Genomic DNA, 27,142 nt, shown 5'->3' with positions numbered 1-27,142 from the left:
ACTGTGAACCCATTTTTTAAAGCAGCCTTTTGTTTGTGTCAATAAAAAGAAAAAGATTTTTTTTTGACATTTGTTCTATGTACAAATACACCTACTCCTTTTTGAATAAAGAGAGACTTGGATAACATTTTTAATGAACCACATTTAGTGCTGAATTTTTAGCCCTATTAGAAAAATAAATCTTATTAAATGTTATGTTTCTATAGAAAAGTAATAGCTGTTTAATTCTCATCTATTTACTGATCAAAACTAGTATTCCCTGAATTATCTTTCCTTGTTGAAGTTGAATCTCATCCACGTATCTAAAGAGAACGCTGAATCTTTTTTTAAGTATCTGCATTTTAATAAGAATGAATAGTTTAATCCCCATACTTGTACCCATATCCTAAACTCTGAGTGTCCAGTGAGTATAGAGATCTCAGCAAAAGGAGACTCTTTTGAATCATCCATTTTGAAACATCAAGTAGTAAAAAATTGTTTAATTCTACATAGTTCTATTTCTTTTTTATTCTTTAAAGATATTTATCATAATACACTTTGAATGTATATTACAAAAGTGTAAGAGTATAGTACTGGGTGTACCCCTTAATCAGAATTTCAAAATATACACCTGCTTTACCCATCTCTATTGCTGCTGCTGTCTTTAAAGTGTTTTAAAACAAATTCCAGATTTCTTGTATTTCACTCACATGTATTTCCAAATACATCTCTGAAAAATATTGTCTTTCATCACCACAAACCCACATTTACATCTAACAAGATTAACACTAATTCCAGTTTCTTGCTATCACCTGGCATTGAATATCATCTGGATATGAAACACTTCAGAATAGTCTTGTTTTGAGATAAAAACTAGGAATTATTTCTTAGACAGCTCACTTATTGGTCTCAGAACTACTTGAAACTCTGTACCTTTAAGTAAAAACTGGGAAGATAACATACACCAATTTCTGATTCCTTAATTGTAAACTAACTTCTGGACTTCAGGTCTTTATTTGGGAAAGCATAAAGCAACTCTCTTTCTGCCCACTAGTTTCACTGGGTGCCATTGGTCTATCTAAATTTTAAATTATCACAACTTCCTCATAGTGCTAGTTGCCTATAATTCTGCTGAAATAGTGATTATCAGACTTTTTAATAGGTGGCAAATCTAAGAACAGTAATCTGTTACATTTCCCATGCCCATCACTCCTATCAGTAAGACAGATACAAAACTTTATCCTACAAGAATTCACGGGAGGATGATCTTATTTATGGCATTTGTCTGCATTGTATATGTAATATTTTTACTTGAGTTTCCTAAATATATTAGTCTGCTTTTAGCTAGAAAGAATGAAATATGAATAATCTCTAAATAAACCTAAATGCTCTAGTGTCTTCATTTTATTATATTTCTTAAGTGAATTTAGGGCAAGTGTATTTCTGTACTTAAATACTGAACATTCAGCTAAAGAAATTCTTCATTCTCAGAGATTGGGTTACTAATTTTGCTAAGAGTAGTTTAATTTTTGGACTCCTGCTGAAATTTTTGTGTTCTGGTGCACTAAGAGCATACTCGGCCTGCACACACTGGAGAGCACTTTCCTTTTATGACTTTGTGTGAAATTTGTCAGCCGGAGGGAGGCTGAAAGGTAGGGAAATGTCCCCAAGTGGATGAGTATAGAAAGGACAAGAGACGGACAGCAAGAGAACAAATGAAGAAGTAAGAGTACTGACTTGTTACAGTTGTTTAGTACATGGATCTCTCATCCAGACTAGCACTGGTCCTGCTGCAGGGTGGTTGAAGTTATTGTGTTGGTCAGGTATACAAAGGAGCTGCCATTTATCATCTGTAAATATATTTCTTTTTCTACTTAACCAGCTTCCTTTAGAACAGTTGATACTGCACAGGAATAAACAGATCTGAAGAACAAAACAGTCAGCAAACACTCTCATAAACATCCTTCCTGTTAGATTTATTTGTTAATACTCATTTTATTTAGTTTTTCTATAAACAAAGATTTTATTTGAACATTCCATCAATATCTCTCTAAGAGAAATCTTTAAAGTTTTTAATCTGCTAAAACACACCAACATACAGAAAGTGGAGCTAAAGACCAACTTCTAAAAGAAGTTTCTGAGGACATAAAGGAAAAGCAGATGCACAAAGTGCACCTTCATGACTTTTGTTGTGATTACGGTGAATGGTATGAAGCCACTGAAATGTCCAAAAAGAAATTGTTGTGGGGGGTATAAATTATGATCACCCTAGAGAAATGCTAGGCAACAGGATAACACCCTCCTTCTCTTCCTGCAAAAATCCTAGTGACATAAGCATTCGTGGGAGAATGAGCAGAAGAACATAGGCATGGCTATAAGGAAGATCAGTTCTTTTTATTTTTTACTTTAATATTTTGTAATATAATCGTATGTACCCGGGAAATTGTGCTCTTTCTGAATAAAATACTAGATTATAATTGCTGAAAATCCTTTAGACGAGTTAAAAACACTCAACACCATTATAGTAAAATCTATATAATCATTAGGAACATTCTACATAACAAATTTCTACATTCAATTTTAAGAAATTATGTTCAAGTTGAATTAAGGCAATAAGACTTCAGAACTACACAATATTTTTGGAGTCAAGTTCTGTCTTAGCATATGATTAAAACTGATACTTTACTAAAAACAGGAAATGTATTTATTGAAACAAAACTTAGTAACATCTTACCAAGAATACCAAAATCTGACAAGCTTTTGGGTTTTCACAAAGATAAATTAGTACTCAGTTGTGTCTGACTTTTTGCAACGCCATGGACTGGAGCCCACCAGGCTCCTCTGTCCATGGGATTTTCCAGCAAGAATACTGGAATGGATTGCCATTTCCTTCTCCACACAGAAATATATTGGTGTACTTTATTTTGCATTTTAGTGAGAGTTGCCAAGAAATAAGCTTTATTACCATATGGGACAAAAACACATTTATACAGTCTGAACTGAACATTTACATTGGATTTAATTGTAGAAGTTTTCCCCCATTTCAATTTTCCATATTTACACAGGCACTATAAGACTTTTAAAAGTGAGAAAACGTTCATTTTAAGATGTAATAACATCCAATATCCAGCAATTATGACCTTACTTTATAAAATATCAAAGTGCTTTGCATTTTCAAAAATGTGTTTTTTTAACTGCTTTTGTCTCTTTAACAAGCATATTAGCCCCAAATCATTCTTTGTAGTATTAAGCTGCCTACTTATTATTTAAATTCCAACATTTATACTTACATGATTGCATGTATTTTTAATAGTGATTCTTTTATCGCACACCGAGAAAGTATGCGACAGATGATGAGAAGTTTTTCTGAACCTTTTGGAAGAGACATGCTCAGCATCTCTGATAGGAGAGGAAGAGCTCGTAACCGTATGGGACATGAGGATGAAGAAAATTCCTTGACTGTAAGTTATTTATTTTAATGATAGTGAAGAAAAGTATTACAGAAGAATTTATCTCTGATGATAGGATAGGATTAATGTTATAGAAATAACCATTATACACAGGGAAGGACCTGTTGAAAAGGAGAATTCTTTGACAATGAAGTGTTAACTGTATAGAATTGCACTGTGATACCAAAACTTTTAGCACCATAGGGTTATATATTATAAGCCAAACTTCAGACATTCTTTTCCATGTGAACTATGTAAGGAAGAAAAACCATAATAAGGTTTTTCTCACCTTATCATTTACTCCCATGTCTTAAATTAGGACAGGCATGGAAATATCCTTGCATACAACACTTTTTCTTCTCGGTTTAAAATAGCATCCAAAACTGTAGTACAGTGCTTTTTATCTACTGGACCAGGAAAACTCAACCTACTCCTTGGCTACCTTGGACCCTCAAAATTTAGATTAACTTTTAAAAGTTAATTTAAAAGTTATTCAGAAGCCTTGTAGAACTACAGCATATGTTCAGAAGTCTTGTCTGAGAGCAAAACTAAAAGGTTACAAACAAACAACAAAAAACTCAGGATATTTATATACCTTAGCTGTTTTCTGCTTATTTGTGTTGCTTTTTCAGCCTCAAGAATGGCAGTTCTAGAACAACAAATCTGCAGGAGTTTCTAAAACATAAATCTCTACAGTTCAAATGTAGAGCTTTGGACCTCAGTAATCATTTTTTAGCGTATTTCTTTTTAATTGAAGGATGATTGCCTTATAATATTGTGCTGGTCTCTGCCAACATCAGCATGAATCAGCCATAGGTTTACATATGTTGTCCCCTCCCTCGTGGCACTGTCTCCCGCTTCCCACCCCATTCCTCCCCCTCTAGGTTGTCACAGAGCCCCAGATTGAGTTCCCTGAGTCATACAGCAAATCCCCACTGGCTATCTATTTCACGTGTGGTAATGTATATGTCCACATGCTACTCTCAATAAGCATTTTCAATTGGTCAATTGGGAAACTTCCAGGACCTTCCAAAGAAATACTTTCATATTTTTTATTTGCAATAATCTTGTTGTTAAATAGAGCAAAATGTTTCAGATACTCCTAAGAAGTTTGATGGATAAAATTACATTTGCCATTTAAATGAAAGTAATCTTCACATTCTTTCTCACATACACATTATTCCAATATCTATATATATTAATTTCATTCCAATTATTTTTAAATTTATTAATGTGGTCATTATGTTATTTTTTACTTTTAGGGCTATAAATTTCCATAAAAGTCTAAAATTAAGCCCAAAGGAAAAAACTGTCAAAGATTTGAGCAGAAATATCAAATATGACATTCTGAAATTTTATCTTTCACATGAGCATTGAAGTATTTTATATATTTGTTATAAACATAGCAAAGAGGGAGTAGAGCTGTACATAGTGCTTTGTACTATTTGCATGCAAAAATGAGCTGCTGGTAGCATTTATGCAAAAAGTAGGAGGTGACGATTTTATTCCCTTGTAACACAGAAAGGAGATCTGTTTATAATTCGCTGTAAAGTTCTTAGTGAGGATGCCTAGGCTGTAACTCTTCTGGTTATCCATTAGAAGAAGAAATGTTTTTTTCCTCAGTACCTGTGCTTAAAACATCTGAGTGTTTAATGTGCTGGAATAAGAAATATATAACCAATAGAAAGATAAATTTATTTGAAACTGTCATTTATCTGATTCATAATTTAGAACAATTTGTATTTTAGCTTGCCTCATATTTGTCTTGCCGGAGAAGGCAATGACAACCCACTCCAGTACTGTTGCCTGGAAAATCCCATGGACGGAGGAGCCTGGTAGGCTACAGTCCATGGGGTCACTAAGAGTCAGATGAGACTGAGCGACTTCACTTTCACTTTTCACTTTCATGCATTGGAGAAGGAAGTGGCAACCCACTCCAGTGTTCTTGCCTGGAGAATCCCAGGGATGGAGGAGCCTGGTGGGCAGCCGTCTGTGGGGTCACACAGAGTCGGACATGACTGAAGCGACTTAGCAGCAGCAGCAGCAGCATGTTTGTCTTGCCAGTGAGGCTTGAAATCAAGTTTTGGGGAACTAAAAAGCCCACATAGCTGAACTAATATGGTTGCATAAATGTGAGGATTAAATAAGGAAAGTCAAGTAAGAAAACAATTCTGAATACAAAAGAAGGCCAAGACCAATCAATATTTGAATGAAAAACTAAAATAATTGCTACCAAGTCCAGTTTCTAGTGGCATAAATTAACTTTTGTCTAAGATGATGAAATCATCTCCCTTATTATTAATCAAATCCCTTGCAATTATACAGTGCAAGTGACAAATAGATACAACGGATTAGATTTAATAGAGTGCCTGAGGAACTATGGACAGAGGTTTATGACATTGTACAGGAGGCAGTGATCAAGACCATCCCCAAGAAAAAGAAATGCAAAAAGACAAAATGGTTGTCTGAGGAGGCCTTACAAATAGCTGAGAAAAGAAGAGAAGCGAAAAGCAAAGGAGAAAAGGAAAGATGTACCCATTGGAATGCAGAATTCCAAAGAATAGCAAGGAGAGATAAGAAAGCCTTCCTCAGTGATCAATGCAAAGAAATAGAGGAAAACAATAGAATGGGAGACTAGAGATGTCGTCAAGAAAATCAGAGATACCAAGGGAACATTTCATGCAAAGATGGGCTCAATAAAGGACAGAAATGGTACGGACCTAACAGAAGCAAAAGATATTAAGAAGAGGTGGCAAGAATACACAGAAGAACTGTACAAGAAAGATCTTCATGACCCAGATAATTCCAATGGTATGATCAGTCACCTAGAGCCAAACATCCTGGAGTGTGAAGTCAAGTGGGCCTTAGAGCATCACTACGAACAAAGCTAGGGGAGGTGATGGAATTCCGATTGAGCTATTTCAAATCCTAAAAGATGATGCTGTGAAAGTGCTGCACTCAGTATTCCAGCAAATTTGGAAAACTCGGCAGTGGCTACTGGACTGGAAAAGGTCAGTTTTCACTCGAATCCCAAAGAAAGGCAATGCCAAAGAATGTTCAAACCGCACAACTGTACTCATCTCACCCGCTAGCAAATAGTGCTCAAAATTCTCAAAGCCAGGCTTCAACAGTGTGTGAACCGAGAACTTCCAGATGTTCAAGCTGGATTTAGAAAAGGCAGAGGAACCAGAGATCAAATTTCCAACATCCCTTGGATCATTGAAAAAGCAAGCAAGTTCCAGAAAAAACATCTATTTTTGCTTTATTGACTACACCAAAACCTTTGACTTAGTGGATCACAACAAACTGTGCAAAATATAAAGGGATGGGAATACCAGACCACCTTACCTGCCTCCTGCAAAACCTGTATGCAGGTCAAGAAGCAACAGTTAAAACCAGACATGGAACAACAGACTGGTTCCATATAGGGAAAGGAGTAAGTCAAGGTTGTATATTGTCACCCTGCTTATTTAACTCATATGCAGAGTACATCATGCAAAATGCCGGGCTGGATGAAGCATAAGCTGGGATCAAGAAATATCAATAACCTCCGATACTCAGATGACACTGCCCTTATGGCAGAAAGTGAAGAACTAAAGAGCCTCTTGATAAAAGTGAAAGAGGAGAGTGAAAAAGTTGGCTTAAAACTCAACATTCAGAAAACTAAGATCATGGCATCCAGTCCCATCACTTCATGGCAAATAGATAGGGAAAACAATGGAAACAGTGAGAGACGTTGTTTTTCTGGGCTTCAAAATCACTGCAGTCATGAAATTGAAAGACGCTTGCTCCTTGGAAGAAAAGCTATGACCAACCTAGACAGCATATTAAAAAGCAGAGACATTACTTTGCCAGCCAAAGCCTGTCTAGTCAAATCTGTGGTTTTTCCAGTAATCATGTATGGATGTGAGAATTGGACTGAGCATCAAAGAATTGATACTTTTGAACTGTGGTGTTGGAAAAGACTTTTGAGGTCCCTTGGACTGCAAGGAGATCAAACCAGTCAATCCTAAAGGAAATCAACCCTGAATATTCATTGGAAGGACTGATGCTGAAACTGAAACTCCAATACTTTGGCTACTTGATGTGAAGAACTGACTCACTGGAAAAGACCCTGATCCTGGGAAAGACTGAAGGTGGGAGGCGAAGGGGATGACAGAGGATGAGATGGTTGGATGGCATCACCAGCTCAATGGACATGAGTTTGAGCAAGCTCCAAGAATTGGTGATGGACAGGGAAGCTTGGCATGCTGCAGTCCATGGGATTGCAGAGTCAGACACGACTGAGCAATTGAACTGAACTGAAGATGATGAACCAGAGGTGTCAGCTAAAATCTGTGTGTAGCGTTATCCAGTAGAATGCTCTGGATGATTTAAATGTTCTAAATCCACCCTGTCTAGTATGGTTAGCCACATAAGACTATCAAACCTTTGAAATGTGCCTAGTGCCACTGAGGAACTGAATTTTCAATTCTAATTATTTAAAATTAATTTTAAATAGCCACGTGTAGGTTTTGGCTACCTTAATGCAGGGTATGATAATATTCAAAAAGGGTGCAAAGCTTTTAGCTTTTTTTAAAAAACCAACACTGATTAAAGGACACTAATCAGCTACAGGTGAACCTATCATCTTATTTTTTCTTAATTTAATAATAATCTCTTTCAGCATTTTCCCAACAGAAACTGCAGTACTCATCTACCTATTAAATAGAAAGTAAATGGTGATTTTACTGTATCAGATTTAGACCAAACCATTTCATAAAACTTTGAGTTTCGTGGTATTTTATATAGTAAATACTGCTAAGTAGTATTTACTTACCTCTCCCATCTAAAATCAAGTGGTATATATAATATATTCAATTCCATTATATTGTATCTTAGAAAGCTAACACCAGTGAGTTTTTTTTCCTTGTTCAAGCTATGAAAACTCTTTGCTAACCAAGAGTGCTGAGCATTGCCCTAGAGCAGTTGAAGGGCTGTAGTAATTTTTTAATACAGGAATTTCATATGGTTACAGTAGGTTTTCCAAGGAACATTCAGCTTCTTTTTAACCTAAACTCTTCTTTTCTTCTGAATGAGTTATACTGGTGAGATATGGCTCTCCTTTTTTCCCCTGGGGTGTGATACATTTGACATGTTTATGTATCAGTGTGAAAGATTTATGTAAAAGCAAAAAAAACTAAATACATTAGTTAAAAGAAAACAAACAACAGTAACAACAAAAGACCTCTATCCCAACTTGACTTTTCTAAGTTTCTAAGTCAATGTCCTATAATTACATATGAAAGTAGGAATAAAAATTAGAAATTGACTATAGAAGATGGACAAATCAGCTGCCTAGTTTGAAAACAGCACAGCCAAGTAGAGTAGGCTTTTTGAGCATGCTAGCTGTTCTATTTGAACTTTTTAATAATAGTTTACACAAAGCTTTTTTTTTTCTCTTTCTGTGAAGTTATAAATTTTAAAATGAGTATTTAAGCAGTGAGCCATAAGCTGATGCTTCTAAGGATAGTGGATGAAAATTTATATTTCAAATATGTACTTGATAACCGTTTTCTTTATTTTTCACCCATTTCTTGGCGTTTGTCATCTTTATCAGCCCTATAATGAGGGAAAATAGAGATTCCTGCAAAAGTAGGAAAAGCATCAGCTATGCCATTTCTTTGTACTATTAGCTTTTCTTCAGTTCATGATTTCTTTATTGGGATGTTTTTAAGCCAGTTGTCCACTTGGGGTCGGTTTTGTTTAAAACTAGATCATTTAATCTGTAAGCTTATTTTATTAGGCAGTTTATAATTCAAGATATAACCTATGGCCATCTGACAGACTGAGAGATGGTGCCAGAGTCAATGTAGAATCTGTTTCCTTTCAGTTAAAAGAAACAATGAGGAATTTTATTGGTGTACAAATACACTTTGGAGATTACTGTTCTAATTTATTATAAAATTTAAACAGTTTTCTCTAGTTTTCTGATATAACTTACACAGGGAGAAAATTATCACTAAATGATGGTATAATTTTATATATACCTTTTACCAAGAAACTCAAAATTTATTTTCAACATTTGAAACTTCCAAGTAATGAAAGTTTTTAATTTATATATGTGTCTAAAAATTTATTTTTATTATTCCATCTATTATGCTTAACATTCTTTTTCCTATCAAAGACTAAATATCTTTAAACCTATATGCATGATCCTTTCTGAAGTCTGTATTTCTTATTCCATGTTAGTTCTTAGGAGGTATCCATTAAATTTTTTTGACCAATATCTCTTCTAAGCTTTTGAAATGTTATTAATATAGATACTTTTGATTTTTAATTAGTTTCAGGTGAGAGTAAATGATTTTTTAAAAATATGGAATCATTGAACAAAAGGAAGATGATATAATCTTAATCATTATACCTTATGTGTTACTTTTGGTGTGAATTTGCATTTTCTTTGAAAAATGTTTGTCTTAGTCCATAGCAATTATTTTCTCTTTAATAAGGAGTCTTATTTAAAAGATATGTGGTCTCCTTGTTCATCTTCTTGGCTCATGTCAGACTCTACAATGAATAATAAGCAGATAACTTTAAATATATATACTAGCTCTTTTTGATTAAATGGTTTCATAATTTGCTTAGCTCTGAACTATGTGATTATGTAGTGCATTACTTTCTTTTTCAGAGATTGTTGTATAATAAATATCATACCGAAATTAATTGGATTTTTTTCTAGGCAATGAGTTCTCTTGTACCTTTTGGCAGTTTTGGTGGTATGGTTCGTATCATAAGACAAGCCATTTTAGCAATATTTTCTGACAATATTTTATTTTTCATTAACTCAAGCATACTCAATCGGCATGCCATCTCACTTTCATAACAGCTTTTAGCATTTGTTACTGAAAACTTGTTTCGTGTGTTAATTTTGTCTTAGAATGTTTAGGCCTGTGTTTTGTGGAGTACATCACATCAACATTAAAAAAAAAAATCAGTTTTCCAAAAGAAAAAGTACATTTTGGTTGATGACAATTCACTTTATTTACAAAAGGGATCCTCGGAGTTGTGTTTAAAAGTTGGAGACTTTCACTTGCTTATGCTGACTCTTCAAAAAGTAAAAAAGCACCAAATTGAGGATAGACAAAAGCTCAGACTGACTGCTTTCTCTAGGACTCTGTTGTCAGTTCAGTCATGCTTTCCTTTCCCATGTCCAAGTACTCTGCAGCCAGCTTTTTTCTCCCACCCCTGTTTTTCTCTGAGCTTTTGGTCCTCTTTTTCTGTGCTGCTAATTTCTAACACACTTAAAGGCAATCTGGGGAGTAGCAGAGAATAGCATCATCACCTTGGAGCACTTTCTATGTGTGCATCTATACGCTCATGAAAAAGTGTTTTGAATTCTCTTGTGCTAGACTTTAGCCATTTCTTACCTTAAAATTTGCCTTATAACATTTGTTCTTCTGATCAGAGTTTTTAGTGGGACAAGCGATGAAGGAAAAAACAAACAAACAAACAAACTGTAGCACAGAGTTATCAGTCAAGTAATCAGGAAATTCAGCATGCTTTGGGCACACAGATAGAAAAAAGCCTGTAGCCCAGACCTTTGGGTTGGTGGAGTGAAGGTCAGTTAGAGGAGACTTCTTGAGCCTTAAGGATTAATAGGAATTAGCCAGGAAAAGCTGGGAAGGGAGAAGAGAGATCAACACAGAGGAAACAGCATGTGTAAAGACCAGGAGTCTAGGGAGCCCAAAGATATTTGGAATTATTTGGCCCTAGGGTGTGAGTTGGAGAATAGGTATAGGTAAGGATGATGAGGTACCAGAGGGGACTTCTTTGGGCCCTGATAAGGACTGTGGACTTTAACAAAAGAGCAGGAGAAGCAATTGATGAATTTTTGTCAAAATAGTAGGAGAATCAGATACTTATTTTTTGAAAAAGCATTGTCCCTGCAGGGAAGACAGGTATTAGAAGGGGCCAGAGTGGAGGCAGAGAGGTGAGGAGGCTGACAAAGTGTTCTGAGAAGTATGAGTGATAGATAGCTTCTACTCAAGTAATAGCTGTGGTGATAAAGAGAAATAATCTCTTTTGAGAGAGTTAAGTAAATGGATAGCACTTGGCCATTCATGGGTTGTTGGATCAGTAGAATAGGGGAAGAAAAGTTTTTTGCTTATTTTTCTGGCCTGAGGAATTAGATGAAAATGCTACTGAGCTAAGGAACAGAGCACTAAGGCAATGCCAGTATGAGGACAGGAGTGCTCAGAAAGATCATTTCAGGTCTGGGTGTTTTGCAGTTGAGGCATCTGTGGGCTGTTCAACTTGATTTATCTAGTAAGCAGTTGGATATATGAGCTTTAACTGAGCTACAGATAATTAGTTCATTCATTCAGCAAATATTTATTGAGCCCACCTATGCACCAGGAGTTGTTTCTAAAGTACTGGGAAAATGGTGATGAGTAAGACAGAGAAGATAGCCCTGCCTTCGCAGAGGTTATTTTCACAGAGTGGGAGGACAGACAATAAAGAAACAACTCAGATAGTCAAAGTGCTTCTAAGTGCTTTGAAGGAGATGAAATGGGCATATGATACAGGGACAGGTTCAGGTGGAGCAAAGATTAGACAGGTAACCTTTCTAAGGAGGTGATACTTGAATGATGAGAAGAAACTATACCACCGAGTCAGGAGAGAACATTCTAGGCAGAGAGAAGAGCAGCTATACAAAGTTCCTGAAGGCCTCCAAAGCCCACTGGAATCTCAGCTCTAATTTGTACCCCCCCCCCTTTTGTCAAGGTGTTGGGCCACCCACATAACAAGTACAGAAACATCTTTTAATGGCTGACAGTGAATTGAGAAGAGACAAAATATACCCCAAACATGTGATCTTTTTTCTCTCACTTTCCTTAGGCTAGCTCTTTAGTCTCTCTTGAATTATCTCTTAAACAGCATTGATTCTCAGTGTAACGCTGAGACAAACAATTCACAATATTTCTGGAATTGTGTTGAATCTCTGAAATGCAGATTAATTCTGTTGCTGTCCTTTGCATCCTAAGTGTGAAAGTTGCTCAGTCGTGTCCGACTTGTTGTGACCCTGTGGACTATACAGTCCATGGAATTTTCCAGGCCAGAATACTGGAGTGGATAGCCATTCCCTTCTCCAGGGGATCTTCCCAACCCAGGGATCAAACCGGGGTCTCCTGCATTGCAGGTGGATTCTTTGTCAGCTGAGTTATCAAGGAAAGATGTATCATTTTTCCTAAATGTGTCTTTGTTGTTCTGTACTATGGTTAGAAGTGAAGTGATGTGACAGTCGCTCTGCTGCTAAGTCGCTTCAGTCGTGTCCGACTCTGTGCGACCCCAGAGACGACAGCCCACCAAGGCTCCCCTGTCCCTGGGATTCTCCAGGCAAGAACACTGGAGTGGGTTGCCATTTCCTTCTCCAATAGTCGCTCAGTTGCAGTACTGGTCGTCCAGTTCTTTGCAGTACCATGGACTATAGCCCACCAGGCTCTTCTGTCCATGGGATTCTCCAGAATACTGGAGTGGGTTGCATTCCATTCTCCAGGGGATCTTTCTGACCCAGGGATCGAACCTGGATCTCCGGCATTGCAGGCAGATTCTTTGTTACTGAACCAAAAGGGAATGCCACAATGGTTAGTGCAGATTCTAAAGGGGAATTTGATTTTTCTATTTCCTATTATATGTGAACGTGTTAGTCACTCAGTTGTGTCCAACTCTTTGCAATCCCATGGACTGTAGCCTCAGTCGATAGAATTCTCCAGGAAAGCAAAAGAATCTCCAGAAACTCCTTCTAACAGTAGACGATGCTTTGGCTGACACACTAGAATGTGTGCTTCACTTGTTGATTCCTGGTGATTATTCCAGTGATAAAACCTAAAATCAATAGGAGACTTTTCTAGAGCAGTGTTTCTCTGCCTTGATGCTGCTACTTTCATGTTGGGCCGAATAACTTGTTGTGGGAGCTGTGCTACATTCCTGTGCTTTGTAGGATATTTAACAGAACCGCTTGCCCCTGTCACTGAGTGCCAGTCATACACCCTCCTCAGTTGTGACAAACATAAATGAGTGTAATTATTGAAAAATGTCCCCCTGGGGTAAAAATCACTCTTGGCTAAGAAACCACTGTTCCAGAGGAATTCTTAACTGTTCTTGGAGAGGAGCACACCTCATGCTTCAAGGGTATGCCCTATTGAGCAATCAGTGATAGGCAACAATTCCAAGACCTGTTAGTGGAATGATTCAACCTCTGTCACTTGGCACCAACTCTGATGGAAAGGCTTCCCTGGTGGCTCAATAAAGAGTCTACCTGCAATGTGGAAGATCCGGGTTTGACCCCTGGGTTGGGAGGATCCCCTGGAGAAGGAAATGTCAACCCACCCCAGTACTTTTGCCTGGGAAATCCCATGGATGGAGGAGCCTGGTGGGCTATAGTCCATGGAGTTGCAGAGTTGAACATGACTGAGCAACTAACACTAACGCTGATGGAAAGGAGGGCTGGCTACTCCAGAGTCAGCTTCTGTCAGCCATGTGGTCCTGCTGGAGACGACACTGTTATCTTACACTCAGGTTTTATTTATTTGCCTGGTGGGATATACAGAAATAAGAAGGAAAAATTTGAAGACTAGTCTGTGCTAAAGCTGTACCAGCCCAGAATATACCACTCAGTATTTAAATAGCAACCAAATTGTGTTTTCAGCAAGTTGAATGATATGTATGTGTATATTTGTCTGTTCTTGCATGTATATTCATGTGGATATATACACATGTATGTTTGCATGTGTTTATAGTGTTACAGCTTCCTAGCCATTTATATGCTGGCTGTCTAGGATTGTGTGTATGCTTCAAATTTTTCTTTAACAAATTGCTTTCATTGTATAGTCCTTATATTATTTTTGTCTGGTTGATCACTGCATGAGATCCCACAGCAAAAGTCAAGAAAAAAAAAAATTCAGCTGTTTTGGGAAGGTGGATTTGCTTCTTTCGTGTTGTATTTATAGTTAATAACATACTTCCTAATGTCCTGTAGCATACAGATGTCAACCCTTTTCAGGCAATGGACCGAATGATGTTAAATATGAGAAACAGTATGCAGGAATTACAAAGAAACTTTGTAAGTACTGAAAGATGGATAAGAATGTTGTTTTCCATTACTGGTGCCCTATATTATAGTGGCTTTCAACCATTTTCTAACCATAGTCCCCAGAAACTAAAAAATATATCTTATGTCATGACACTACTTGTGTGCTGTCTATATTGTACACCTGAAATGAAAGTTTCATGAGAAAAGGATCATGCTATTCACAGTGTCTATTGATATTTTCCATTTTATTTCATATTTTAAAAATCCTGGTCACAACCTATCAGAATGATTGCATAACCTACAAGTTTGATAAATAGCATTACTTAAATTTTAAAAATAAAAAATTAAACCTCAAAAATATTTATTCTGCTGAAGGTCACTATTATAAATGAACATTTTATATGAATTTAGATTTTTTATTATGTATAACTTGTCTACTTAAAAATTATAGCATCTAAGTTATTAAGTGTTTAAAAATAACTCAAAATAGGAATTTTAAGAATGATATTTAGAAACTAGATTAGAGTCATATAGTCTGAATACTTACAAACTAGTTACTAATATTCTTACTTTTCTACTCATAACATTAATCATAAACAAAATAATAACTTGATTCACTATGAAGACCAACCATATTATTTTGGTCATCCAGTTTGAAATCTAAGGATCATCTCATAATGTCCAAATCTTGGACATTAGAAGTGTAGCATTGGTATCCACAGAAGGTATAAAACTTCTTGGCACATGGTTAATTGGCTCAACATTGGCAGAATTGCTCACAAAAGTTAACCACTGACTATAAAAGTATCACATGCATCAAAGCATAACATCTATAAACTTAAGCTTTGAAGTCTTTGACCTCAAAGATTTGAGGAATTCTAAGTGAATCACTTGTTATTCATTATTCCTTACAAGAGGAGTGTGAATTGTTACCTAAAATGGAAGGAAGTTAGGGCCTTCATGGGGGTACCATTTGGATACATCATACTAATCATATACAGTATCTTTACTAGAACTTACACCTAGTGTTGTTGCTTATTTGAATCTTCTGACATTAGTTCTTCATATTTGATTGAACTCACTGGATATACAATTTATATTTATCTCCAGGGTCACCTTTCAATGGATCCAAATGGACATTCATTTAGTTCTTCCTCTGTGATGACTTATTCCAAAGTAGGAAATGAACCTCCAAAGGTTTTCCAGGCCTCAACACAAACCCGCAGGGCTCCAGGAGGAGTAAGTACTTTCTTGGAATTTTATAAAGTTGTGGAATGATAGATCACACATATCAAATTTTGGCTGTTAAAATTTGACCTGGTACTGGTGCGGAAAAGAGAAGAGGGAGTAAAACACAAAGCAGTGTGAAAAGCAGTCAAGTTGACTGTAGTTTTTTATTTTAAGGCATTCTTGGTCTCCCCAACTGGTAGTGTGGGAGATAATGCAGGATCCATTCCGGACCTCTGCCGTGAAGGGAACAGTGCAATAAAATGGGTCACACGAATTTCTGGTTTTTCAGTGCATACAAAAGTAATGTTTATTCTGTTCTGTTGTTGTTAAGTTTGCAATAGCATTATGTCTAAAAAAGCAATGTACTCACCATAACATAAAGGCTACCCACTCCAGTATTCTGGCCTGGAGAAGTCTATGGACTATATAGTCCATGGGGTCGCAAAGAGTTGGACACGACTGAGCAACTTTCGCTTTCACTCACTTGTCTCTCCCACCTACCTCCATTTGTGCCCCCAGGCGCTTTTTTTATCTTTAATGTCTATTGATGTTTATTACCTTTACATGTTGACAAGGGAAGTAGACACTAAAGTCTTTGTTTCATGAAATATAAATGTCTATAGTTAGCTTATATTTGAAGTAAATGAATTTTTTAACTTATAAAATATTTCAAGGGTACAGACAGAACATAGAGAATAATATAAATACACCATATTTCTTTAATCCAGTTTAGTGAAGTCATGATGCTTTTCTCTATTTAAGTTGTCTTTTGTTTTCTTTTTAAGCAAAAATGCAGTTAAAATTTCCAGTATGCTCCTCCCTCCTTGGTCCCTTTTCCCTTTCTTCCTCCCCAAAGAGAACCATTTTCTTATACAGGCATACCTCGTTTTACTGGTCTTCGCTTTATTGCACTTCACAGATAAGTTGCATTTTTTGCATACTGAAGGTTTGTGGCAATCCTGTGCTATCAGGTCAGAGTTAGCAATTTTTAGCAATAAAGTGTTTTTATATTATGGTGTGTACATTGCTTTTTTAGACATAATGCTACTGCAAACTTAATAACAACAGAATAGAATAAACATTATTTTTATATGCACTGGAAAACCAGAAATTCGTGTGACACGTTTTATTGCACTATTTCCTTCATTGCAGAGGTCCAGAGTGGATCCTGCACTATCTCTGAGGTATGCCTGTACCTGGAACTTACCACTTTTGTGCATGCTTTTATGATTTCATTACTTATGTATGCTCCATGTACAATATAGTGAATCATTTTACAGGTTTCCGAGCACATGTGACTTTGCTCTGCAACTAGACTTTGCTCAGTAATTGCTTCTGAGATTTGTTCAAGTTGATATGTGTAGCTCTGGTTTCTTTAACTTCTATGTAATGTCCAAAATATGAATATACCACAGTTTTAAAATCTACTTTTCTAATAATAGATATGTAGGTGTTTATAATTTTTCACTTATTTATCTTCATAGCTGTCTCCTTGTGCAAAAAGGGCTAGGAGTTGGACTGGAGGAGGTGTGTGTCCTCATCCTTACCTAGAAATTACCAACTTAGTATCATGTAGGGACTTCCCTGGTGGCTCAGACAGTAAAGCGCCTGTCTACAATGCAGGAGACCTGGGTTTGATCCCTGGGTTGGGAAGATCCCCTGGAGAAGAAAATGGCAATCCACTCCAGTACTATTGCCTGGAAAATCCCATGGACAGAGGAGCCTGGTAGGCTACAGTCCATGGGGTCGCAAAGAGTTGGACATGATTGAAACAGTTGACTCCTACAGATTTTGGTATGAGTTGCCACTTCTCCATTTATTCGTTAGTACTTATAGTAAAGAAAATAAGGCGTTGCCTGTCTAATGGGTGACTTAAATGAAAACAGTATTTAAGTCATTTCATGACTGCTGAATAATTAGTTGCCCTTACATGTATTCTTTTTTTAAAATAATTATACTGGTTCTGCTTGTCCTAGACATTTTAATTTTAAGCAGGTCAGGAAACATCAGAGAATTATTACCATAATTTTACTACAAGTTGGTAGTGGAACTATGTACCCATTATTTTTAGAGCAATAGATTTATGTTCTTACCTGTATAGGTAAGTAGGTTCTGAGGAGTTATTATTTATGTGAATAATAACTAATTTTTATTTTCTTCATTTTCACAGATAAAGGAAACCAGGAAAGCATTAAGAGATTCTGATAGTGGACTAGAAAAAATGGCTGTTGGTCATCACCTCCATGACCGAGCTCATGTCATTAAAAAGTCAAAGAACAACAAGACTGGAGATGAAGAGGTCAATCAAGAGTTCATCAATATGAATGAATGTAAGTTATCAGAAAAAATGGCATTCTTCCTCTCAAACTTAAAATAGCAGCTGTACCAGAACTTGGTTAGAATTTTTTTAATAGAAACATTTCATGTGATATTCTTTCAGGCAGTTTATGAATTGTATATGTAGGCAATACATTATCAACATAGTAATAAAATTGTAGTTTCATTGTTTCATAGTAGATCTATCTTTTCATAGTGATTTTTAATGTTGAATATCATTTATTTTTTGTTTTATACTTAGAAAATGGAATCTTTTGTTTTTTAGTAAAGCTGTCATTAGTAAAAATGAGTTTTTATATATTTGTGGTTATCAAAGAAGTATATTTGAAAAGCATAAAAAAGTACAAAGAAAGAAAATAAAATCATTCATAATTCCAACCCCAAATACTAGTATTAATGTTTTAGTATATATATTCCTAATAGTTTTATGTATATATAAACATATAAACACACATACTTTTCTTTTTCAAAATCAGTATTTTACCATCTATATAGTTTATATTGTGCTTATTTTAATTCCCAACTATAATTGTGAACAGCTACCTATGATGTTACTTTTCCAAAAACATTCTAAATGGTTACCTAAAAGTGATAATATATATGGATCAAGCTCATCTTTTCCACTTCCTATATTTTCTACTCATTCTTTAATGCATTCAATTCTTTCTAGTGTCCTAACTCTTCTCATTATAGTTTTTAAGTTATATTCATTTCCTGTTTTTAGAAAGTATTTTAAATAAAAATGTTTTATCATAGTAAAGAGTTTTAATTATTGTTTCATTTTAGAAAAAGAAATTCTCTTAAGGTTAGAATTGGAGAAAATTATTGTTATGCAATGAGATGAAAGCCACATCTTAACCTTTCTTTAATTTTAACCTTTGCAGTTTGATCACATTTAAATATATACAGAATACTTCACAATAATTAACATATTTAAGAAAATTTTGGCAAAGTAACATTGTTGTACAGGCAATCTGAAAGGACAAGTATTGTCATTTACTTATCATTATTATAGAATTTAGATTACCTACTTCATAGCAACATAAATTGGCAGATGAGTAACCTATTTTAGGAAACTGAAACAGGAACTTGTGAGGCCAAATTATGTAGTGAAATTGTGAGATTAATAGGAAGTGCTAGCCCCAGGAGGACTGTCCTCCAAGTACAGAGGAAAAGTGGGATCACTGTGAGATGACCAAGGAAGAAAGAAAGACTGTAAGTCAGTGTCACTGGGTCACGGGGTCCAGGGATAGAATAACATGATATCCAGGCAGGTGTGGGAAAAAAACAGCTCATCAATAACCAAATTACCAGCAGGGATAGGAGAGGAACAAATAGAAAAGGAAATATCACTCTGAGTCAAAGACCTTTATATTTGAAGCAGTTTCCTATCTCTAAGGTTAGGCTGATGGAAACACCAGGGAACGTGTAGGGAGCAGAGCAGTTACTGACAGTTGACACCTTACTACTTACCCTTTCATTTTGATATTTAATGTAGGTGATGCTCATGCTTTTGATGATGAGTGGCAAAATGAGATTCTGAAGTACCAGCCAAGGGGACAATGGCGCAATCTAGATAACTCTAGGATGCGAAGTGTTGGTCATGAGAATTCAGGATCCCGAGAACTTAAAAGAAGGTAAAAGTTATTTCTAATTAAATTGTGTTTTTTCAAAACAAATTAGAAGGAAAGTTATGTAATTTTACCTCTATTATCAGGAAGTTTTGATTGATGTCCAGGTAGTATCAATGTTTTGTGAAAGGTATAATAATTTTAAATTACATCTGAATATTCCAACACAACTTTAAATTTGTACCTGAAACCCAATAATATTTTAGGATTGTATGACTAGTAACTCACTAGCAAATTGTGCTTTAGACAGTGGGACTAAAATCCTGCTAAGGAAAAGTGATCTACTATAATGCAGTTATTCTTATGCAACAGATTCTCATCTGGAGAGAGTAGGAGTTGTACATTTTGTACTAGGTAAAGATACCAGTGTTGTACTAGGTAAAGATACTGGCATTTAGGGATATGGTAAGGGGAGAGGGACTGTAGCTATAAAAGGCTGAATGAAACTTCCCTAACAAATCAAAATTGAGCATTTAATGACAAACATGTTTTTAGATACTTACATATTAAATAGTATGTTGCAATATCTGTATTAGATATTTTGGAAGAATTTTGCAAAAACTTTAGCCTCGTTCGGAATTACCTTTTGGAGTAGATGTGAAATACAAATATGCTAAAACCATCTTTAAAGATGAGACTTGGACACATTTAGTGTGTATTCTAGAGTTACAATTTAATTTGGTTCTCTGGGGGAAAATTGAAAACACTGCCTAATTCCTGTTGCCATTAGACTTGAGAGAGAGAGAGAGAGGCCTCACCAGGCCTCAAAACAGAAATCTGTTCTAGGCTATAAGAGAGTGGAGGATCGCTGCAGAAGGTGGAAGGCTGCCCAGAACCAGCGAGCAACAAGTGGGTACCAAGTAAACCAGAAGCCTTGTACAGAATTTTGTGTGCTATTTTAAAATACTTGTCTAGAAATTTAGAGCCCTAATGTTTTCCATAGAAAACTTGCTCCTCTATTAATTGTAAACCATAATTGTCTCACTTTGAAAAGTTCATTGATAAAAACCTAACAGTGCTATAATCAAACCTAAGTTTGCCTGTGAGATTCAGGTCCCAGCTAAAGAAAAGCATGCTCCTTGTAGATGGTTTATAAATCTATAACCCTATCAGTGGCATTTTCTGTAAACCAGCACTGTCCAGCTGAACTTTCTGAAATGATTTTTGCAGTGATGAAAATGTTACACATCTGTACTGTCTAGTATGGTAGCCACTAGCCCCATGTGGCTGTTGAATCACACTTGAAAAGGCAGTGATGCAGCCAAGGAACTGAATTTTGAAATTCTGTGTATTTTAATTAATTTAAATGTAAATGATGTGGCTAGTGGCTATGATGTTGGACAGCATGGTTCAAAGGTAAACAGTTAAATCTGTCTCAGGGAAGCAGCTGTTGCTCTCTTAAATGTTAAGTGAAATTGTCTGCCACATGTTTTTCAAAGCTATTATGGAACTCTTAAGATAAAACTCACCTTAAATTACAGTGGCCTTTATCAAGTTTGTGTTGATGTTTTAATGACCATTTAATAATGATAGTAATGTTCACATGTATATTTCTTAGGGAGAAACATCAAAGTCCAGCCATTGAACATGGAAGAAGATCAAATGTTTCTGTGGACAAACTCAACATCAAAGGATCGCCTGTGAAAATCAACAAAAAATAAATAGCATTGCATTTGATTTCTTTAGTTTTGATTGTTTTAACAGAGAAAGTAATGGTGCTGGGTAATATACATAAGACCAATCTTTTGTTATTAAATCAGTACTGTTCTTAGCAACTTTCTTCTGAATATTCTTGAAAATGCTCACTTTGTATTGTCCCTACTTTAGGAATAAAACGTGAATCTTCAACAGTGCAAGCTGTTAAACATACTCTTAACACTTTTTAAAACATAACACATGCTGATTTTGCTTTCATAATTATTTTTATATTGGTTATGTTTTCCCCTGTATATTCAAGATTGAACGTACAACTGTTCTATCATATAAAATTAGTTAAAATAAGTAAACTGCTCAAAAATAGTCCCAGTGTTTTAGCAACACTATAATAGAGTGATGTTAATAAAGGTTAAAATTATTTAGCTCAAGTTTTAGAATGTGTTTATGTAGCCAGCCAGCTTAAAGAATTTTTAAAAATAAAGCAAAAACTAGTACTCTTTATAAAAAATTAGTTGTTATTTTGATAAAGGACATAAAGAATAAGCAAATAGTTCATTTTTGAAGAGATTTTAAATTGCTAATATACCTGAATTTTCTTCTTATCATTTCTTTATACAGTGTATTCTTTTTTTGTTCTGTATTACATTTTTAACACTCATCAGACTTTCCATTGACCTTTCTCTTTAACATCTTAAGGTAGCATATTCTGTTCTCCTTTCTCAAAGACAGCTTAATTTATCTCCATGGTTAAGATTCTAAAGTTGCATTGTCCTTGGAGAAACTCTGCTCAGCCTCTTTGTGACATTTAGAAAAATGCATTTGGTATTCTGCAAACCTTAATGATTGATTGTTTCAAAATTTCTTAGACAGGTGATGTGTGTGTTTGAGCACAGTACTTAATAATTCAACTGTTCCCTTTTTAATTATACTATTTAAAAATTCAGCTCTTGAATTTTTTGTTCTAGAATTATAGCATTGATCTGTTTATATAAATTTAAGCATAAAGCTTATGAAAATATAAAATCTTAACTCTTTAAGTTTTTGTCCTTTCAAAGGGAGGAAAAAAGAACAAAGTCAACTAACACTCTATAATCCTAATATCTTCCTTTTAAAACTTTGGAATTAGAATTGTGTAATTGTGCTTATACTCTTCTAATTTTCTGTATCATACCCTGTTAATATTAGTAGTCGTGTTTCATGCCTTTAGTCACTAAAATAAAATCCGTATGTGTCATCTCATTTTTAGAATGGAAAGTAATTGAGCACATATCAGTTAAAGATGTTAAAATTTTCCTCTATGAATAATGAATATACTAATAACATACTATTACACGTTGGGGACTTATCATAAGGCATTGGTTTTAAATAATACGTTTGTGTAAATTCACTGGATAGATCAAAAACCTGTAGACACTGTAGTTATTCTCCTAAATTATTACACTGATTGTTAACTCAAATCATTGTATTCAATATGAAACACACTTGAATAAATATTGTATTTACAAGAGTATAACTTTCATGCATCATATAACAGAATTTATAGATGCTTTTTTCACCCCAGTTTGTTCACTGTGGCAATCATATTAAAATTGAATTAAATATGTATTTCCTCTTCTGCCACAGTGCTTCCTAGGGGGCCATTTATAAAATATATGACATTCAGGGATTAAATTGGAATGAAAACTGACCTTTTCCAGTCCTGTGGCCACTGCTGAGTTTTCCAAATTTGCTGGCATGTTGAGTGGAGCACTTTCACAGCATCATCTTTCAGGATTTGAAATAGCTCCACTGGAATTCCATCACCTCCACTAGCTTTGTTTGTAGTGATGCTTTTTAAGGCCCACTTGACTTCACCATCCAGGATGTCTGGCTCTAGATGAGTGATCACACCATCATGATTATCCAGGTCGTGAAGATCTTTTGTGTATAGTTCTTCTGTGTATTCTTGCCACCTCTTCTTAATATCTTCTGCTTCTGTTAGGTCCAGACCATTTCTGTCCTTTATAGAGCCCATCTTTGCATGAAGTGTTCCCTTGGTATCTCTAATTTTCTTGAAGAGATCGCTAGTCTTTCCCATTCTGTTGTTTTCCTCTATTTCTTTGCATTGATCACTGAAGAAGGCTTTCTTATCTCTTCTTGCTATTCCTTGGAACTCTGCATTCAGATGCTTATATCTTTCCTTTGCTCCTTTGCTTTTCACGTCTCTTCTTCTCACAACTATTTGTAAGGCCTCCCCAGACAGCCATTTTGGTTTTTTGCATTTCTTTTCCATGGGGATGGTCTTGATCCCTGTCTCCTGTATAATGTCACAAACCTCTGTCCATAGTTCATCAGGCACTCTATCTATCAGATCTAGGCTCTTAAATCTATTTCTCACTTCCACTGTATAATCATAAGGGATTTGATATAGGTCATACCTAAATGGTCTAGTGGTTTTCCCTACTTTCTTCAATTTAAGTCTGAATTTGGCAATAAGGAGTTCATGATCTAACTGTATAGAGCCTCTCCATCTTTGGCTGCAAAGAATAGAATCAATCTGATTTCGGTGTTGACCATCTGGTGATGTCCATGTGTAGAGTCTTCTCTTGTGTTGTTAGAAGAGGGTGTTTGCTATGACCAGTGCATTTTCTTGGCAAAACTCTATTAGTCTTTGCCCTGCTTCATTCCGCATTCCAAGGCCAAATTTGCCTGTTACTCCAGGTGTTTCTTGACTTCCTACTTTGGCATTCCAGTCCCCTATAATGAAAAGGACATCTTTTTTGGGTGTTAGTTCTTCAAGGTCTTGTAGGTCTTTATAGAACCATTCAGCTTCTTTAGCATTACTGGTTGGGGCATAAACTTGGATAACTGTGATATTGAATGGTTTGCCTTGGAAACGAACAGAGATCATTGTGTCGTTTTTGAGATTGTATCCAAGTACTACATTTCGGACTCTTTGGTTGACCATGATGGCTACTCCATTTCTTCTGAGGGATTCCTGCCTGCAGTAGTAGATATAATGGTCATCTGAGTTAAATTCACCCATTCCAGTCCATTTTAGTTCACTGATTCCTAGAATGTCGACGTTCACTCTTGCCATCTCTTGTTTGACCACTTCCAATTTGCCTTGATTCATGGACCTGACATTCTATGTTCCTATGCAATATTGCTCTTTACAGCATCCGACTTTGTTTCTATCACCAGTCACATCCACAGCTGGGTATTGTTTTTGCCTTGGCCCCATCCCTTCTTTCTTTCTGGACTTATTTCTCCACTGATCTCCAGTAGCATATTGGGCGCCTACTGACCTGGGGAGTTCCTCTTTCAGTATCCTATCATTTTGCCTTTTCATACTGTTCATGGGGTTCTCAAGGCAAGAATACTGAAGTGGTTTGCCATTCCCTTCTCCAGTGGACCACATTCTGTCAGACCTCTCCACCATGACCCACCCATCTTGGGTTGCCCTGCGGGCATGGCTTGGTTTCATTGAGTTAGACAAGGCTGTGGTCCTAGTGTGATTAGATTGACTAGTTTTCTGTGAGTATGGTTTCAGTGTGTCTGCCCTCTGATGCCCTCTTGCAACACCTACCATCTTACTTGGGTTTCTCTTACCTTGGGCGTGGGGTATCTCTTCACGGCTGCTCCAGCTAAGTGCAGCCGCTGCTCCTTACCTTGGACGAAGGGTATCTCCTCACTGCCTAGAGGATTGCTCCTCTAGGCCCTCCTGTGCCAGTGCAGCCACCACTCCTTGGACGTGGGTTGATCTTCCTGGCCGCTGCCCCTGGCCTCGGGTGTGGGGTGGCTCCTCCAGGCAGCCGTCCCTGGCCTCGGACGCGGGGTGGCTCCTCCCGGCCACCGCTCCTGGCCTCGGACAAGGGTGGCTCCTCTGGCTGTTCCTGCACCATCGCAGCCTGGCACTCTCAGCCACTGCCCCTGACCTCAGATGGGTAGCTGCTCTCCACCGTGCTGAGTGCGCCAGCCATTGCAGCCACTTGGACTGAGTGCACCAGAAATTGTATGGACCTAACAGAAGCAGAAGATATTAAGAGGTGGCAAGAATACACAGAAGAACTCTACAAAAAAGATCTTCATGACCCAGATAATCATGACGGTATGATCAATCATCCAGAGCCAGACATCCTGGATGGTGAAGTCAAGTGGGCCTTAGAAAGTATCACTATGAACAAAGCTAGTGGAGGTGATGGAATTCCAGTGGAGCTATTTCAAATCCTGAAAGATGATGCTGTAAAAGTGCTTCACTCAATATGCCAGCAAATTTGGAAAACTCAGCAGTGGCCACAGGACTGGAAAAGGTCAGTTTTCATTCCAATCCCAAAGAAAGGCAATGCCAAAGAATGCTCAAACTACCGAACAATTGCACTCATCTCACACGCTAGTAAAGTTAATGCTCAAAATTCTCCAAGCCAGGCTTCAACAATATGTGAACCGTGAACTTCCTGATGTTCAAGCTGGTTTTAGAAAAGGCAGAGGAACCAGAGATCAAATTGCCAACATCTGCTGGATCATGGAAAAAGCAAGAGAGTTCCAGAAAAACATCTATTTCTGCTTTATTGACTATGCCAAAGCCTTTGACTGTGTGGATCACAATAAACTCTGGAAAATTCTGAGAGAGATGGGAATACTAGACCACCTAACCTGCCTCTTTTGAAATCTATGCAGCTCAGGAAGCAACAGAACTGGACATGGAACAAGTGACTGGTTCCAAATAGGAAAAGGAGTCCATCAAGGCTGTATATTGTCACCCTGCTTATTTAACTTATATGCAGAGTACATCATGAGAAACACCGGACTGGAAGAAACACAAGCTGGAATCAAGATTGCCAGGAGAAATAGCAATAACCTCAGATATGCAGATGACACCACCCTCATGGCAGAATGTGAAGAGGAACTAAAAAGCCTCTTGATGAAAGTGAAAGAGGAGAGTGAAAAAGTTGGCTTAAAGCTCAACATTCAGAAAACGAAGATCATGGCATCTGGTCCCATTACTTCATGGCAAATAGATGGGGAAACTGTGGAAACAGTGTCAGGTTTTATTTTTGGGGCTCCAAAATCACTGCAGATGGTGACTCCAGCCATGAAATTAAAAGATGCTTACTCCTTGCAAGGAAAGTTATGACCAACCTAGATAGCATATTCAAAAGCAGAGACATTACTTTGCCCACTAAGGTCCGTCTAGTCAAGGCTATGGTTTTTCCAGTGGTCATGTATGGATGTGAGAGTTGGACTGTGAAGAAGGCTGAGCACTGAAGAATTGATGCTGTTGAACTGTGTTGTTGGAGAAGACTCTTGAGAGTCCGTTGGACTGCAAGGAGATCCAACCAGTCCATTCTGAAGGAGATCAGCCCTGGGATTTCTTTGGAAGGAATGATGCTAAAGCTGAAACTCCAGTACTTTGGCCACCTCATTGCCTACAAATAAAGTTTGCTTAAAAGTGTATTCAACATTAACGGATTTATTCGTCAAAGCCAGTCCTTTAGTACAAATTAACACATGGTTGATATAAAATAAGCCCAAAATTCATGATCGAATCTATGGTTTTTCTTGTCTCTTGTAATATACTCAAGGAGTACAGCAATTAACAAAATCACATCACTGTCCTTTTGGAGCAGTTCTCATTGGGAGAGTCAGACAACAGACAGTTGTATAAAGTGTGTCTGGATCTATCTAAGAAGAGCTCTGAAGGAAAATGAAGCAGTGCACAATATAGGGAAGAGCTTGGTCAGGGAACACCTAATTGATCGGATATTTGAACAGAGAAGGGAAAGAGTCATGCCTGTATCAGGAGGAGA

General features: G+C 36.6%; 1 protein-coding gene across 4 annotated transcripts in view; it reads left to right on the top strand.

The window, feature by feature from the left end:
• Positions 1–22,860, top strand: part of MLF1 (myeloid leukemia factor 1) — a 30,926-nt gene extending 8,066 nt beyond the window's left edge. Inside the window, exons 2-9 of one of the 4 annotated variants that reach the window (XR_011250861.1) lie at positions 3,293–3,440; positions 10,147–10,188; positions 14,446–14,529; positions 15,610–15,738; positions 17,900–18,059; positions 19,565–19,703; positions 20,484–20,546; positions 21,256–22,860. Coding sequence is in view for 2 of the 4 variants with exons in the window: in XM_069561663.1 (XP_069417764.1) it covers positions 3,293–3,440; positions 10,147–10,188; positions 14,446–14,529; positions 15,610–15,738; positions 17,900–18,059; positions 19,565–19,703; positions 21,256–21,358 (805 nt within the window). In the remaining 2 variants the exon portion in view is untranslated. The remainder of the gene's footprint in view (positions 1–3,292; positions 3,441–10,146; positions 10,189–14,445; positions 14,530–15,609; positions 15,739–17,899; positions 18,060–19,564; positions 19,704–20,483; positions 20,547–21,255) is intronic. The other 3 variants (XR_011250862.1, XM_069561663.1, XM_069561672.1) reach the window with 3 other exon arrangements.
• Positions 22,861–27,142: the final 4,282 nt, after the last annotated feature.

Source organism: Ovis canadensis, chromosome 1 (assembly GCF_042477335.2).
Source record: "Ovis canadensis isolate MfBH-ARS-UI-01 breed Bighorn chromosome 1, ARS-UI_OviCan_v2, whole genome shotgun sequence".
NCBI lineage: Eukaryota > Metazoa > Chordata > Mammalia > Artiodactyla > Bovidae > Ovis > Ovis canadensis.
The sequence above is the reverse complement of the archived record's forward strand: the minus strand, read 5'-3'. Positions and strand labels throughout refer to the sequence as shown.